Here is a 17,775-nt window from a genome sequence, read left to right as displayed (position 1 = left end):
AGCTTGGTTTCAGTGGTGAATTTTATGAGATGTCATTATCTTTGGAACTGTAAGTCTTCAGGCATTTTAAGGATTGGTTTTCTATATTGTGCTTCACAAGGCTCGTGTACCATCTTCAATTTCTGTGTGTGTGTGTGTGTGTGTGTGTGTGTGTGTGTGTGTGTGTGTGTGTGTGTGTATACTGAATCAGGGGGACACCTTTGTTGTGTTGTAAGCTTTTTCAGGCAGGAAGTTAACCTAAATTTGAATATCACCCTTAATGTGCTAGAAAAGCTCAATAAATAGACACATGCTGATTGCTTTTAATGAGCAATGAGCTTCACTAAATACTTTTCTCAAAACACATGCTATTCTGTTAAAGTCATACCCATAGATTTTTTGAATGAGAAACGTTCCCATAGGCTCAGGTATTTGAACAGTTGATCGACAGCTGGTGATGCTGTTTAGGGAGGTTTAGGTGACTCTGATGGAGGAAGGAAGTACGTCATTAGGGGTGGGCACTGAGAAAAAAATCCTCACACCACTTCCAGTTTGCTTGCTGAGCTCTATGCTCGTGGTTGAGATGTGATCTCTCTGCTTCCTGTTCCGGCCTCCATGCTCTCTGCTTGCTGCCATGCCACTCTGCCAGACCAGACCCCCGTCCTTCTGGAACCACGAACCTCAATCAACTTTATCTTCCACAAATTGATTTCATCATGGTATTTCAGCACAGCGATAGAATACCCATGACAATGCCTAGAACATGGAATTAACTCCATGATTATGGAAAAACGGAATTATACCACCAAGTTTGATCTTCATAGTCATAGCTAGTTTGATCTTCATAGTCATAGCTAAAAAATTTTTTCTTTAATTTTTCAAAAAATTTTTCTTTTTTGCTATCTTGCTATCTTTGGTTCTGAAGGGACTCTGGCCAGCTCAAGCATGCCTGGCATGGCTCTGGCAGGCCTTGCCCTTCTCCCCATTCCCCCTGCCTTGCTAAAAACCGTTAGATTACATTCCTAAAGCTAGCCACAAAGGTAGATTACCTTATTTGGCCACTTCTTCTCCTGAGGCTGACTAGCAAGATCCAGCTATCAAAGTATGGAAATTCAACAATCAAAAGCCCCCTTTGGCTCACCTAATTAACATGCTCAATCAAAATTAAACTCCTCATATTAACATGGGGGTTCCCCTTGTACCTTAATAAACTGCCATTTTCCTATGGCCCAGGCCTGTCTCCTCTCTAGAGGCGGTCCCTTGTTCCCCTCCCCCGAAATGGGGACAAATATCCCTGTCCCCCTTCCCTTGGTCCCTTCCCCTTCTTTCTCATTAACTATCTCCTGTCTTTATCTCTTAATTTCTGCCCTCTGTACTTCTGGGACAAATAAGTCTCCTTTGTGCAGAGAACTTGGTCTTGGGGGTTGTGAGCTGCAACTTTTCCTTTCAGGTTCCTTATTTAAAAAAAAATAAATTATAACTTATTTTTTTACAAATTTAAATTTGTTCTTGGACATTTTCTCACAGGTACACAATGCACACTGACTGCTCTTACCCTGCACTTTCCTACCATCCCAGTTCATAGCTCCCTTGAATTCCTCTCATGGTCATATATATTCATTTTGTTTTGTGATCCACTGAGATTAGCCAGGGCCATCTGTGTGACCATGGGTTTGGAGATACCTATTGGAGCCTGGTGGGCTCAGTTGTGGGTCTACAACTAGAGACATTAATTCCATGTATTCTGGAATCGATCAATAGCCAAAAGTTCAGATGTAGAGGACAAGGCCCTGTGAGTCTCTCCCATACTTTTGATGTTATATACTATTTTAAGATTAAAACAATCCAATAGTTTGTTATGAACAATTTTATACCATTTTTGTTTTTGTTATGTAGGTACATCCAACATTCAAGTCCCAGCTTGGAATCTCTTTCAGTCAATGAGGGTTAATTTGTACAGCTAATTGTGCCGTTTCATTTGGATGTTTGAGTATACCCAGGGGCTAAGTTTGATTATTAGCCTCAGTATTTTTAGTGGAAGAGCTACAAAATATATATAAAAAAATCAGGATGTAGACAATTCTTTAAGACACAGGAACTAGGTATTGCATTACAAGGATGCTGCCAAGCATTTGCACAGTAGGGTGTCTGTGAGCGTTTTCACTTTAATTGGGTGTCCTTTCCCCTCTGCTTTGTCAGGACACTGCGCTGCTGCTGCTGACTTTGGTAAGGAAGCATCATGGACGCTCATTCTCAAAGCAGCCCCTGAAGGCACATTTGATCTGTATGGAGTTTCAGTAATTTAGTTTTTGCTAACAATAATATGAGTTTATTCTTTGTGTGTGGTGAATGGGATCTGTGCTTGATTTCTAAACTAATACGGCAACATTGTTGCTGTTGAGAGGAAGGGCAAAGCCTGAATTTTATCTTGTGACATCTGTAGTTAGTAGTGAAATTTCTAATAAATTATGTTATGGGGCTGAAGAAAGGTAAAAAACAGGCTTTAGTGAGTAGTTATTTTTGTTTTCCATGGCAGTATTATTATGCTTTGCTGTAACTGTAGGCAATTGGAGTTTGAAGACAGCTCCAGGATGAGGGCATCAGTGGTGTTGTTCTTTATTCATTTAACAAGCACTGTGAAGACCCAGACACACAGATATGACTATAGGCAGATCCCCACACTTTGAGTTTACAGTGGCATTGGTGGACATTGGGTTTCTGTAAGCAGAGCTCCTGGGTCTCCTTGGACATGCGCTAACTCCACTGTTTCTGAAATGATGAAATCATTCTTTCCCCAGCTGGAAAGATCTTCCTTTGATGTCTCCTGCACCTATTTTTAAGTTTTTCAAAGGCAAAAAAAAAAAAAAAAAAAAAACTTCATTGCAAAAATTACTGCTTGGTTTCAGATCAGTGGATTTGCTATCCTTGATCGCAGTCCTAATAGTCAAAGGTTTTCTGTTTCTCAGATCAATACATCCCTTTTTATTGCTAACCCCCTTGGAATGTGTATGAGTTCTAATCTTGAGTATTTATTGCATCATCTTGCTTATTTTAATAGGTTTTTAGTTATGAGAAAAATCAGACTACAAGGGGGTGCTGTGGATATTAATATATAGATATGATAGGATAAAAGGGTAGATTGTTAAACCTACTTTAAAGCGCAACAACTTGTTTGAAATGTTCTACATTGATATGGATTTTAGTTTATTGATACAAATTTAAAATTAATTTTGTTACACTGTGTGTATGTTTCTACTCTTGTTTAAGGTATTATGTTTATGTAACTCATTTAAATTGTAATTGATAATTAAGAAATACAGATTAATAACTAGTCTTCGATGATGGTCAAATTTATAGTCATGTTAAGTTTTCTAGGTATACATAGATATAATTCAATTAGTTAGGTAGTCTTCAACACTTCAAAGACCTACAGAATATGGCATTTAAAATGTTTTAAAAATTTAGACTTTCTGGCCAGGCGGTGGTGGCACATGCCTTTAATCCCAGCACTTGGGAGGCAGAGCTAGGCAGATCTTTGTGAGTTTGAGGCCAGCCTGGTCTACAGAGTGAGATCCAGGAAAGGTGCAAAGCTACACATGGAAACCCTGTCTCAAAAAAAAAAATTAGACTTTCTGGACAGTGAGACATGTCTGTTCCTGGCAGCACCAATTTACTTCAGAGAGGAGGATGGGCATCGAAGACACTCTATATGGAGTTTATCTTCTTGGCAAAAATAGCCATTTGGGCAAGAAACTGTTCTTGCCTGGACTGCTTGATGGACTGGACATGTAGGACCCATAGAAAGGTGACCACTGAACTTTGCTTGGCAAAATGGTCCTTCAGGTTCCTGCTTCACAGAGGAAACTGTCAGACATTCTACAGGACACAGAGAGAAGTGACTGAGAGACTTTAGGCCTGTGGGCTGAAGACAGATGCCCCAACTTGACAGATGAACTTTGGATGACTGTCTAGGCTGCCAGCTGTCTCTGTCTACTCTTGCAAGGCTCCTGAAAGTTGCTTGCATCCTTCTCCCATTTCTCAGGTACTATTATATCCTTCTGGGGTCTTTGATGTAGTTGAAGACTAGATGATTATAATTTCCTTAGTTATGATAAAAGATAAGTTAGATATGAAAACTTAGACTCACAAATATAGGATAGATAGAATATTTTCTTTAATTTGGCCAACTATAAATAGACTAGATATTGTAACTGTAATTCTTGATTGATAATTGTTTTGTTATATGTAATTTTACTATGTTAAAGTTAAAACCTTCCTTTTTGAAAAAAAAGAAAAGAGGAAGTGCTGTGGATATCACTCTGTATACTGTGACTGTGTTGCTCTGATTGGTTAATAAATAAAGTGCTGATTGGCCAGTAGCCAGGCAGGAAGTATAGGCAGGACAAAGAGAAAGGAGAATTCTGGGAACAGGAGGGCTGTGTCAGGAGCCGCTGCCAGCCGCCACCATGAGAAGCAAGATGTGAAGGCAGAACTGGGAAAAGGAACCAAGCCACATGGTTAAACATAAATAAGAATTATGGGTTAATTTAAGTGTAAGAGCTAGTCAATAGTTAGCCTGAGCTAATGGCCAAACAGTTTTAATTAATATAAGCCTCTGTGAGTTTACTTGGGCTTGAGCGGCTGCAGACCGGGTGGGACACAGAAAAACTTCAGCTACAAAAGGTTCTGCAAAGTTGAGCTATGACTAGTTAGAAGCTTCCTCTATTAATGTGTTTCTGGATAATCAATGTACTTCTGATGGGGTGAGGCTCCAGGCTGGCGAATTCTTTGCTACTTTAAGAAGGTATCACTTGAGTAAACCAGCTAACACTTCCCTATACTGGCATTTTCTTTTAAACTAAATGACACTTGATTCCTTTTGTTTTTCTCATGTAGAAAAGGAACACAGTTTTGAGATTACAATTTCCTGATAGTGTAAGAAAAAAGGCAGAGATTTAAATATGAAGTGAGAGTTATAGCTTGTTGGTGACCCTAAGACTAGTGTTTTCTTTCTTTGCTTGACAAAAGTGAATTACTATGACAATAGGAAGGACAGTCTGAAAGTGATCCCTCAGGAGAGCTTGAGCCAGTGGTCTCCATGCCCATGGATCTCACCTGGGGTGCCGGCAGGGTTGTGGTCTGCAGGAAGGGCTTATCAAGAGCAGGTGCATGCAGCTCAGCGATTACCTTGGAACTTGTTACTCTTTCTTGCTGTCTTCTACACTAGAGGACAAATTTTGGTACGGCCATGCTTTAGCTTGGAAAAATGTTCTGCTGATATGCCATGGGTGTGACCCATGGTGGCACTGTTAGGAGGTGGTGGAAGTTATAGGAGTTGGGGCCTCATGGAGCGTTTTAAGGTTGTTAGGAGTGAGATCTTGATGGAAGTCATGGGACCTCAGGTCTTCATTTTCTTTTGCTTCCTTTATATTGAGGTGAAAAGTTTGTTTTGCCACTTGCCCTCTGTTCCATCTACCGTTGGTCTAAAGCAGTGGATCTACTTGAGCTTGGATTGGAATCTCCAAACTGTGGGCCAAAATACTCCTTTCATATTTATAAGTTGATTAGAACAGATAGGACATCGTATTCATAAAACTATGGCTTATATAATGAAATCTTTATTTTCTGAAAACATACTGGCTAAATGAGAACCCTCTTTCTTCCAAGAAGGGAATATGAGTTTATTATTATTTTTTAAATTTTTAAAAAATTTCTTTCTATTTGGGGAAATAATTACACTTTGATACCTTAGAATTTTCATGGCTCAAGTGGGGACTGGAGAGATGGCTCAGTCATAAACTGTCTCTAGTGCAAGTGTGAGGATCTGAGTTTAAAACCCCAGCATATAACATGAAGAGGACCATCTGAACCATTAGCATGGACAGGTAGAGCCAGGTGGCTCCCTGCTTCACATTGGCCAGCTTGCATAGCTAAAATCTCTGAGCTTCAGGTCCAGTGAGCAGTCCTGTCACAAAACACATGGTGGAGAGCAAGTAAGGAAGACACTAACACTGACCTCTGACTTCTACATGTGTGCATACACATGTATGTGATTGTGCATCTGCATGCACATACATACACAAATATGTAGTATACACAAAGGTAAAAGAGAAAAAGAATGTTCATGCCTGGAGTAGAATAATGAACATTAATAGACAAGATGGAAGATTATTAGCACCCATTGTTTTCAGAAGGCAGGAATTATCACATTAATTAGGGTCTTCTTCCAATTTTTCTAATTAATACTGGTCAGATATTTGAATCTTGAGTTTCTGAAAATACAAGTAATTAAGGAGTGAGGTCAATCCCAAGATGCCCATTGCCCTTCCAAATGATAATTACAATAAGATTCTCATTTGGACAGTGTTGTTTTCTGAATTATGTACGATGTAATGCTGTAATTTTTGTTCAAAACAAGGAACATTTGAGCAAGTAAATTATACCATATAGTCACAACAGATTCAACATGAGAAATTACAGGTCAGGTAGCCTGTATCTGAAATGTTTGGGACTGGAAGTATTTAAGATTTTGTAATAAAGTTCTTTGAAAAGTTGCATACATAGTGAGACACCCTTGGAATAGGATCTCTCTCTCTCTCTGTCTCTGTCTCTGTCTGTCTGTCTCTCTCTGTGTGTGTGGAGGTCAGAGGTCAATATTAAGTGTCTCCCACAATTGCTATCTACTTTAGTTTTTAGAACAATGTCTCTCATTGAACCTGGACTTCACTGCTTCAGTGACAGTGCCTGACTAACAAGCCCAAGGGTATCTTCTTGTCACTGCCGTGATTGTAGGCAATGCCTCTGCATCTGGTGTTTTATGTGAGTGCCGGGGATCAGAATTAAGGTCTTCTTAGGCTGCATGGCAAGCACTTTATAGGCTGACCATCTCCCTATCCCTGACCTAAGACTTAGTAAAAAACATATTTGTGTTTCATATTTATATTATACACACAGAAAGTAATTTTTTTTTTTTTCCGAGACAGGGTTTCTCTGTGTAGCTTTGCGCCTTTCCTGGGACTCACTTGGTAGCCCAGGCTGGCCTCGAACTCACAGAGATCCACCTGGCTCTGCCTCCCGAGTGCTGGGATTAAAGGCGTGAGCCACCACCGCCCGGCGAAAGTAAATTTTATTCAATGTTTTCAATATGCAAGTGCATACTGGCTTAGAGATCTGGTGTGGAGTTTTATACTTGTGGTGTCACTGAAAAAGTTAAGGATTTTGGAGCATTTTAGACTTCCAGTTCTTGCGTCAGGAAGGCCTAACCTTATAAACATGCTTCTCTGCTTTGTGCCCTCTTCTGTCAGAGCTGGTGTGATCTTTGTCTTCCCATTGTGGAACACGGTGTCTCTTTTTCCGCTATTGTTAGTGGCCAGTTTACATCAATGTATTTGTTTACATATTTTCATGGTGTGTATGTACATACGGTTTGCTCTATCCATTCCTTCTTGTTGCTGCCTCGGCGATGGTTTCCAAGAATAGTACAGTGTTGAGTCGGGGAAGGGAACCTACTTTTAGAGTTTAGTTGGTTTGCTTGTTCAGTTTCATCTAGCCTTGGTTGTAGCTGAAGTTTTCCTGTGTCCCACCTGGCCTGAGATCAGAACAAATCTCTCTCACTCGCAGCTGCTCGGACCCAAGTAAACACACACAGGCTTATATTAATTAAAGCTGCTGGGTCATAAGCTCAGGCTTCCTACTGACTAACTCTTACACTTAAACTCATCCCATTTCTGTTAATCTGTATGTCACCACATGTTCTGTGGCTTTACCTGTGTGTCATTACATGCTGCTCCCTGGATGGTGGGCAGGCATCTCCTCACTCAGCCTTCTTCTTCCCAGAATTCTCCTTGTCTGCTTATCCTGCCTATGCTTCCTGCCTAGCTACTGGCCAATCAGCATTTTATTTATCAACCATTCAGAGCAGCACATTCACAGCATGCAGAGTGATGTCACCCATCACTTGGTCACCACCACTTCTCTTTTATCATATCATCTGTTGTTCGAATTTTAGATGGTCTTTTAATAAAGAACCCAGAGCCAGATATCAGGGTGAAAGCTGAAAGATCAGAGAAGCAGAACAGCCAGCCACTAGTTCTTACCTCTACAAAATCCTCAGCCTCAAGAGAGTGAGTTCCTGTTTCTTCACACCTTATATACCTTTCTATGTCCTGCCATATTACTTCCTGGGATTAAAGGTGTGTGTGCTTCCCAAGCAAAGGCATGCAATCTCAAGTGCTAGGATTATAGGTATGTGCCACCACTGCCTGACCTCCATGTCTAATCTAGTGGCTGGCTCTGTCCTCCAATCATCAGGCAAGTTTATTAGGGTGCACAATAATCTGTTTTTTTCATACCCCTGGATAGTGTCTTCAGTCTCTCTCCACTGCATTCTTTTTGCACACACCTAGCAGTATAATCCTCCTGAGCAAGACTTTTTACTAATTTATTCTTCATTGACTTCCTAATGCCAGTGAAGGCCTCTTCCTAAGGTAGACACCCACATTCAATATCCTGATTCCTTCAAGAGATCAACCAATTGTTTTTCCCCTCAGATGTCACACAGACAGGTTCTCTTGAGTTTGCGACCTCTCGCCTTGTGTTTGATATTTTCCTCACATGTTATCATGCCCTGCCTTTTAAAAATCTTACCCTGCTTCAAGGCTTGCCTGAAGTTCTGCCTTCTTTTGGGAAGTTTCTTTGATCATCAGAGATCATAAAATTTACTTTCATCTGACCTAAGCCACCATCAGAGAAAGACCATTCTGCCATTCACCACGGAGGCATAGCTATCGATTAAACCAGGGTGCAGTATGCTGCTTTCTTAGGATTACATTTTACTTTGATTGAAAAAGCTGTTTTAGACTTGAACACGGATTTTAAAAACCATATACTGCATTGTGGATCCATGCAATGGTAAATACGTTGAATCTGTCAAGAAATTTATAAAACTTGTTCACCTTTAGAGTCTGACTCTTTTGGGATTTTCTTTTGAAGCCAATGACAACACTATTTAAGTTACAACACTGGCGTGTTTTCCTGACCATCCCAGAAGGTGTCAGTGAAGATTTCTAGATAACAGCCAGGACACATGCTTCTTCCTTAAATGAACTCTCAGGGGCTTGTGAGTTACCATATAAAGTGCTGTAGTGGCCCTGATATTTGGGGTGACAGCTGGGTCTGTACAAGTGATGGCGATGATACTTATGCCATGATCATTGCCTGCAAACAGCAAATACAAGAGGACACTGAATATAAGAAGCAGCCATGCAGGGATGGGGTGTAGCTCAGTGGTAGAGCCCTTGCCAGCACCCTGAAAAAGAAAATATTCAATTTCTATATTATAAAAAGTGAAAATAATATGCAAGTCAGAATGGATTTGCAATTTTATATGCTGTCCCTTGTATCATTATTTATAGGATCACTCTGTTGGACCCCAGTAGAGCATTCTTAACAATGCACGTTCATGGGAAATATATTGACAGTAACAGATGAAACTTGGATTTCTCTGTTCTTGGGACATAGTCAGAAGCAAAAGCTTCCACACAGCTCTCAGCGAGGGTTTGTGGGTTAAAGTCATTCCATGTGAGAATTTGTTCCCTATGTTGTTATTGCTGCTAATCATGGTTACAACTCTTTTGTAAATTAGAAAGGAGGGGATGTGTTTGATTTATCAAGTGTCTGTGATATAGGAGTTTGTTACATATATAGTTTTAGTTCTATCATAAAACCTAGAAAAGGTCTGGGGAGATGCCTCAGTGGATGGAGCATTCACCACACTCGTGCAAGGGCTGGGGAGATGCCTCAGTGGATGGAACACTCACCACACTCATGTAAAGACTGGGGTTTGGATCCCCAGACTCTACCCAAAAACCAGGCAGGCATAGCAGTCATCTGTGACCTCATTACTTGAGAGGCAGAAATGACGGAATCTCTGGTGCAAGTTGGCCGTTAGATTAGCCAGCATTGGTGAGTTCTGAGTTCAGTAAGAGACCCTGTCCAACAAATAAAGTGGAGAGTGATTGAGGAAGATACCTGACATCAACTTTGGCCCTCCACATGCACAAATGCATTTGTACACATGTGTGCCCACACACATGTGGATATATACATAGCCACATGCCCACATACCACACATAGTCACAGATACACGTAGACACATGGAACCTCTGAGCAAGCAAAAGTTCTGACACTATATCCCTAGGGGGAAGACAGCCCTTATACAGTTAGGAAGAGAGCAGAGTTGAGATTTGCATCCATGTCTGTTGGACCCTGCCATTGCCCAGTTCCATTATGACACTTAGCGCAGGGGGTACACCCAGGGCTCCAAGGCCCAAAGTACGTGACTCTGCAAGCCAGAGATGAGTTTTCTTTCAAATGTAAGCATAAAAAGGTTATGTTTTTAAGACACAAGTTCAAGTAAAGCTCATACTTGTTTTTAAAGTGACACTTTTCTCAATTTGTAATTATATTTTATTCATGATTACATACTTATGTTATTTATTTATTATCAGCCTGCCTTGAAGGCAGAAATTGCTAGTTTTCATTGATGAGATATATGTTTTTGTATTTTAAGAGCTGTAATCAGAATGCATGTTTAAAGTGAGGATGTAAAAATCGTCAGCATTTTATGTTTTTTTTTCCCCTGAGGGTAGAATAGTTATGTATCATACAACTAATTTTTAAAGATTTATTTTATTTTTTTCCTTGTATGTATGTGTATCTATCTGTGTGAGTGTGTACCAAATGTGTATGGCTACCCATGGAGGCCAGAAAAGGGCATCTGGTCTCTTAAAGTTACAGGTGGTTTGAGCTATATGTTGTGGGTGTTGCAGCTGAACCCAGGTCCTCGTGAAGAGCAGCAAATGCTATTAAGTGTTGAGTCATCTTTCCAGTTTCACAATTAGTATTTTTTAATGATTGAGAATTGCATATTTTTATTAGTTGTTTTATCTGTAGTATATAGTCCAATGTCTTTGTCTTAGTTAGGGTTTCTATAGCTGTGAAAAGACACCATGGCCGTGGCAACTCTTACAAAGGAAAACATTTCATGGCGTGACTTATGGTTCCAGAGGTTTAGTCCATTGTAGCTAGAGTTTTCCTGCCTGGCCCACAGTCAGGACAAATCTGTCACCCGGCAGTCCCACAGCCGCTCAGACCCAACCAAGTAAACACACAGAGACTTATATTGCTTACAAACTGTATGGCCATGGCAGGCTTCTTGCTAATTGTTCTTATAGCTTAAACTAATCCATTTCCATAAATCTATATCTTGCCATGTGGCTCGTGGCTTACCAGCATCTTCACATGCTGCTTGTTATGGCGGCGGCTGGCAGTGACTTCCCCCGCCTTCCTGTTCTCTCAATTCTCCTTTCTGTTAGTCCTGCCTATACTTCCTGCCTCGCCACTGGCCAATCAGTATTTTATTTATTGACCAATGAAAGCAATTTGACATACAGACCATTCCACAGCAATCCATTATCATCATGGTGGGACATGGTGACCTGCAGGCAGATATGGTGCTGGAGAAGGAGCTGAGAATTCTACATCTCTAAATTGCAGGCAACAGGAAGTGAATTGAGATACTGCGAGTGGCTTGAGCATATATGAGACCTCAAAGTTTGCCTCCACAGTGACACACTTCCTCCAACATGGCCATACCTACTCCAAGAAAGCCAATCCCGGAAGTGTCACTCCCTTTGGGGGCCATTTTCTTTCAGACTGCCACAATCTCACCCAATGAAAAGCACACAGAAACATTAGTTGATGAGTGAATGACTAAAGGTGAAATGTCACACTTTTTCTGAAGGCGCTTGGATTTCCCGATGAAGTCTTCTGCCTGTGTATGGCCCATTTCTGTTTTCCCATCATTCCTAGTGTAGGATTTGTGTGTGGCTAACCCTTCTTAGCCTGCAAGGTTCATTTTCACCTATTGCCTGGCAGAATGTGCTAGTGGATGTGTATACATTCCTGATTTTGCTACTGACAAATGTGTGATAACTCTTTTCCAACTACCAGATATAGGAGTTTTTTTCCAGCCCTTGAGAGTAGGTTAGTTGGATGTACATTTGCTGTTTGTTCTGCTCAAGGGCAGCTCTCAGGGAGTCTCTTTTAGGTTCAGGGACCCTCAAGAAGATCCCTTACGGCACCACAGCTTTCCTCTACTTAGCTCAAAGAGGTGGAAATGGAGCTACAGAGGCTGAAGACTCTGAAGTGTGCCATGAAACCTCAGGAGAGTTGTAGGCATGCATGCCAAACACAAAATAAATACCACCAGTCACGTGTGGAAATTTTCCCAGGGAGTAATGGCCCCCAGGAGATCACATTGTAAATGGCTGTTGCTGAAACGAGGGTGGCACCTCGTATACCATGGAAGTGGCCCCGATTTCACATCACTAGAGAAAGGTGAGCATTGCTGAAAGGAGGCTTATATCTCTCCTGAGAGTCATATGTTGACAAGGGTTTTGGGACTGATCTGAATTGCTAAGCAGGGAGGATCACCCTATCCTGCCTCATGCCTGGGTATCTCCTGTGACCTGTGGCCATCGTTCACAATTATAACAGTCAACAGCTGCTTATCAACACACAGAGGTTGATTAAAACATATCTCGGGGCTGGTGTAACTCAGGCATACATACACAGTGTGTGCTTAGCTTGCATGAGTCCTTGTGTTGAGCCTGGAACTCCCCCAAATGGATTCACATATAATGTTGGCTCAGAAGATGATACCCCCAACATATAGCTTTACAGTTTAAAAGGGAGGGCACATGAAGAGCTGCACATTCAGCGAGGGTTTTCTCCCAGTTCCTTGATCTATCTTCAAGTCCATATGCTCCAGGAGATACTATTTGCTGCGAATGTCTTCGCCAGCTATCTCAGCAGAAAGAAGAGAATGATGCATCTGGCCGGGAGGAGTGATGGCAGCTGTAACTGGGACCCACAGGAGCAGTACTCCAAGGCATTGTCTGCTTTTTTGAGTCCATTCATCTCCTCTAAAAATAATTTACTCTTCTGCTGCAATTGCCCAATACTTCTTTTTCCTCTAAGAAGAACAGATGTAAGCTTCTAAATCTCACTGAGCTGCTGGGCACCTGTGTGGTTTCCAATGTGTGCAACACTGCGTGCCTTCTCCCCTGTCAGTCTGTCGACTGCCATTAACAGGCTCGAACACTGAAGTCAGAGGGAAAATAGAAAGCTCTTCTGTGCATATGCTTATAACTTTACGTGCTTTTGCAATTTGCTTGCCACATAATATTCAGCTTCGAATGTTGTGTCCATATTAACACTATAAATGGAGGCTACACCCTAGCATTGGCTGTTGGCTAGGTGAATCTCCTCTACTGATATCAAGCAAGTACCCTGCTATCAATTCTGCTCCCAATGAGGCTGAATAGCAGGATGCTCCTCAATTTCCTGCTGATCTTTGAATGACCTGATAGGTTTTTAGTTCTGGACTTCAAACTCCAAAGACAATACCCCAGATTCAATGACACTGATCCCAAATATTCTTCCTTTTATGTACCTTGATGGGAGGAATCACAGGTGAGGAATTTCGCAAGCACCTGGCTATGTTTTCCCAACTTATCTGCACAGTGAGGAATATAGATGTTTAGTCTCATGGAATGCATTACTTTGCTTTCCGAGCATGGGCGGCCATGTGAACAGGAGTAATTTATGGACACCATTTGCCATTTGCATATGAAATAGGCTGCTTGTTCTTTATGGGAGTGAAAATGGCTCCTTTGGGTCACAATTAGCCTATCAAGCAATTAGTCACAATTAGTCACAATGCTGGCAGTTAATTGTGCACACCAAGTTGTTTAGACAAAGTAAGACTGAATTTCTTAAGTTGAGCAATATATCCAGAGCTGTGACTTGTCTGCCTTCTGTTTTGATCTGGTTTAAGGTTTCTTATTGTTCAAAGAAATAATTTAAACTTCTTTATTGACTCAAAGCTTATTGTTGGGCAGTGTATAGAATGGAACATTAGAAGTTGTGGTTGCAACCAAGCAGTTAAAATGCTTCCTCTGGTTGCTAAACATGATTAAGAGGCATGCTTAAACTGCACAGCATGGAAACAGTATTACCCTAACAACGTGGGACCTCAGAAGCAAGGAAAGGCCCAAGGGCAGAGACTCTGGGAGGAAAATTGGAGTAGCATGAATGGATTGGCTTCTCTCCTCAATTCTGTGACCATGGAGAGTCGGTTATGGGCATGAGATATAGGAGAGTGACTTGTGACCCTCATAGAGTCTTTTCTTCTGAAATTCCATTGGAGGATGAATATCTCTCTTTGGAGTTAGAAGACCATTTTGGAAGAGCTGACTCTGGGCCACAGCATAAAGCAGACAGTTTGCTGGGATGTTCAGGATTGGCAGGAGACAGCTCTGGAAGCAGAGTGTCAGCCGAGTTCTAACGGTAAGAGCTGGTGACTGTGGCCTGAACACCTCTAATACCAGGTCCAAAAAGTCCTGAAAAGAGTTCAAAATTATACACAGGTAAATCTATGAAAAACTTGTTTGCTCACTAATTTTTTTGGCACAGGGCACATGCTGATATTTCACATGTAGAAGAAGAACTGCATCTTTTGATAGTGTATATTTCTGTCCAAGTGTAATTATGTGTAGAATTTTATGAGTTACCTTTAGGGAAGATGCTTCTCTGGGGTTAAAAAATACATTTGGGCTGGTAGTTTGGGCACTGTATGTTCCTTAAGGTATGTAAACTTTTGCTGGTTATTAGATATGGTCAAGGCAGGTTTTAGCATACAATACTTTTAGGATCGTTGACATCCCGCCTCAAGTCTAATGTCTTTGGAAATGAGGTCCTGAACAGAAGGAACCAGAATCAGCTTCCCCACACAGGACTCTCCTCAGTGACTGCAGGTCAGCTGCTCCTAGTGATTTGAACCTTCCACTGCTAGGCGCTGTCCCAAAGACTTCCCCTCCAACATTACTTCTTATTGCTTCTTGCCTGACTTGGTCAAGGCTCTTTATGTCCAGGTACTCATGGAAGAGGTCTCCTGTCAAGTTGTCATGGACAGACTTACCCCAGAGTAACAGATGATCTTGTGACAATTCCCATCTTGAAGCAGCTAGACAGAGTCCAGTAGGCTGCTTCCTGCAAACAAGCCAGGCCTTGCAATGGATGCTCCGTGTCTGGCCAGAGGCCTGTTCGTTCTGCCAAAGTAGCTTAAACTGGATTGACCTTGTAAGCATTCATAGTGTGCCTGCCATGGGTCAGCATTTGTTTCAGGCTTTGTAGTGGAGCAGGGAGTATGGGCCAGACACACAAATGGGGACATGAAACAGTAAATTCCAAAGATTAAGTCAACAATCGCAGTTCTGAAGGAAGCAACACTAGATTCTGTCTAACTGATTCAGAAACCCAGGAACAGCCCTGATGAAGCTGTCTAGCCTGTTCTGTAGCTATAAAAGAGCAGGGACGACAATCCTGTGTTTTCTGGTCCCTTCAGAACTTGCCACCCATCCCTGAGATTTTTGACGTGGATTTTTCTTTTATCCTACCTACCAAGCCATCTCCAACTCTATGCTTTATTTTTTTTATATGAGGCTGGGTCTCTAGCCCAGGCTGGTTTTGAACTCCCTATGTAGCCAAGAACATGACTTTGAACTTCTGATCATAAGCCTCCACCTCCTGAGTGCTGCCACATGCAGTTTATATTGTGCTGAAGACTAAATCTGGGGCTGTGTGTCTGCTGCGCACAACTAAGCTATATCATAAGCTATAAGATTTAATTTTTAATTGGCAAAAAACTGTAAATTTGGGGGAATGTAAGGTGTTTTGATCCATGCATACTGTTTAGAATGAGGCAATCTAGCATGTCCATCACTTGCATACCATTTCTTCAGAGGTCTCTGTTTTCTAAATAACCTTCTGTTACTATAGAGCTTGGGAAACAATACCGATAATGCTTGGGAGGTAATGGAGTGAGCTGGTCTTCTCTGATTTCTGAAAACTTTTCTTGTTCCCCTCTACTAAGATATTCCTCACATGTTCCCCACATCTAAGATATTGTAAGAAAATACAAATTTTTAGATGTAATTGATGAACTAAATTCTTCTTCAACATGTCCTACCTCTTGAGAGTAAATCTTTTTGGGAAGTTTCATTTATGTTTCTTGAATGCTAGTTATGGTCACCCCAGTGAAGAATGATGGGAACAGAATTGTCTTAATAGTGTTGCAGTATATTATATATACATTGTCTATTTGCTGACTGATATGATAATTATTGAGTAATAACTTTTTGAGCTGAAATACTCAATGGAAAAAAGCATGACGTGTAGTGTAACAACTGTAGATGGGTTTATTTAACCTTGGTTTGGAATTTTCCCTACTCTGAAGCTGTACTATAATTAGGTTACATGATATATTAATTGGTTTTATCCATATGTATCCATGTCAGCAGCAAGAAATGTAGTAGAAATTCTATGGATATGGAAAAGACAGGTCATCTCTTCCTTTTTTTTTCTTTTTCCTTCCTTTCCTTTCCTTTCTTTTCTTTTCTTTTTTTTCAGACAGGTTTTCTCTGTGTAGCATTGGCTGTCCTGGACCTCACTCTATGGACCAGACTGTCCTCACACTCACAGTGACCTGCCTGCCTCTGCTTCTCAAGTGCTGGGATTAAAGGCAAGTGCCACTGCCACCCAGCAGGGCACCAGGTTTCCTGGAACTGGAGTGATGGATGGTTGTGAGCAGCTGTGTGGGTACTGGGAATTGAATCCAGGCCCTCTGAAACACCAGCCAGTGCTCTTAACCACTAACCTATCTCTCTAATCCCTCTCTTCCCTACATAATAAACTCAAATGCTTTTCAATTAAAAAATACTTGAAATAATTCTGTATATATTCACACACTTATTAGCAAAACCTTAGTCCAGATATATCTGCCTTCTTTTTTTTTCTCATAGATTAAAAAAAAATGCTTAGTATCTATTTACAATGGACATGAATACAGACCTGATAACTCATTTTGTAGGTGGATCTTGTAACTTCAAAGAAAAGGTGCAACTGGAGAGACATACGACAGTCACCTTGACTGTTGAATTCATCTGTCTGTGCGGGAGGAAGATTTTAGAATGGAGCTGTGATCTCCCAGCTGCAGAGAGATCTGTTGTTAGTTTTGTATGCATTCATGTTAGAAAATGCTATGCTGGTAGGATTTCAGTTTGCTCCCAGTGATTTTCTACACAGGGATTCTTGTGGGTAGAGGCTGATGGGAAGCACAATGCTCCCCTGGGGAGGCATAGTGTCTCCCACTGAGGCCTTTGCGGGAGGCCCAACTTTGTTTTCCGTGTGGAGGCCAAGACATAAAGAACTTAAGCTGTGTGTCACCTGCCAAAAGCTGAAAGGCTGTCAGTATTATTTTCTCTGCATTATAGCCAAGCTGGTGTCCTTTGTTCCTCAAGCCTAGACTTGCACAGTGTTGGTGAACACTTTTCACATTGAGCAGGTCAAAATGTTTTCCTTGGAGCCAAGGAAAGCAAATGACTTGAGGATTTATTAGCCAAGTGGGGAAGGGGTGGATATTGCTTGTTAATGGGCAAGTGAGTATCCTTGGGTCTGAGCTAGTTAGCCCCGGAGATGCCCACACTGTAACGATGTAAGAGAGAGGGGACTCCAGAGAACACTTCAATCTCCATTGATTTCACAGCTGTCGCTTACACGCCCACCTTATGCCAAACGTTGTGTTCCAGGACACAATGGGGGAAGGGTTCTCCAGACCTCACAGAAATTAGAGCTGAATTTATTCTATTATTCATTTTTTCCCTACAATTCTAG

At 41.3% G+C, this 17,775-nt stretch overlaps 1 protein-coding gene across 2 annotated transcripts in view; it reads left to right on the top strand.

Moving 5' to 3' along the window:
- Dnah5 (dynein axonemal heavy chain 5) overlaps positions 1-17,775 on the top strand; it is a 289,991-nt gene that overhangs the window by 33,627 nt on the left and 238,589 nt on the right. Inside the window, exon 1 of one of the 2 annotated variants that reach the window (XM_076551697.1) lies at positions 13,864-14,391. The exons of the other annotated variant lie outside the window; for it this stretch is intronic. Coding sequence (XP_076407812.1) covers positions 14,335-14,391 — 57 coding nt within the window. The 5' untranslated portion in view covers positions 13,864-14,334. Of the gene's footprint in view, positions 1-13,863; positions 14,392-17,775 lie in introns of those variants that run through there. 2 annotated transcript variants of the gene reach the window in all.

The sequence above is a fragment of the Peromyscus maniculatus genome, chromosome 15 (genome assembly GCF_049852395.1).
Source record: "Peromyscus maniculatus bairdii isolate BWxNUB_F1_BW_parent chromosome 15, HU_Pman_BW_mat_3.1, whole genome shotgun sequence".
Lineage (NCBI taxonomy): Eukaryota > Metazoa > Chordata > Mammalia > Rodentia > Cricetidae > Peromyscus > Peromyscus maniculatus.
The sequence above is the reverse complement of the archived record's forward strand: the minus strand, read 5'-3'. Positions and strand labels throughout refer to the sequence as shown.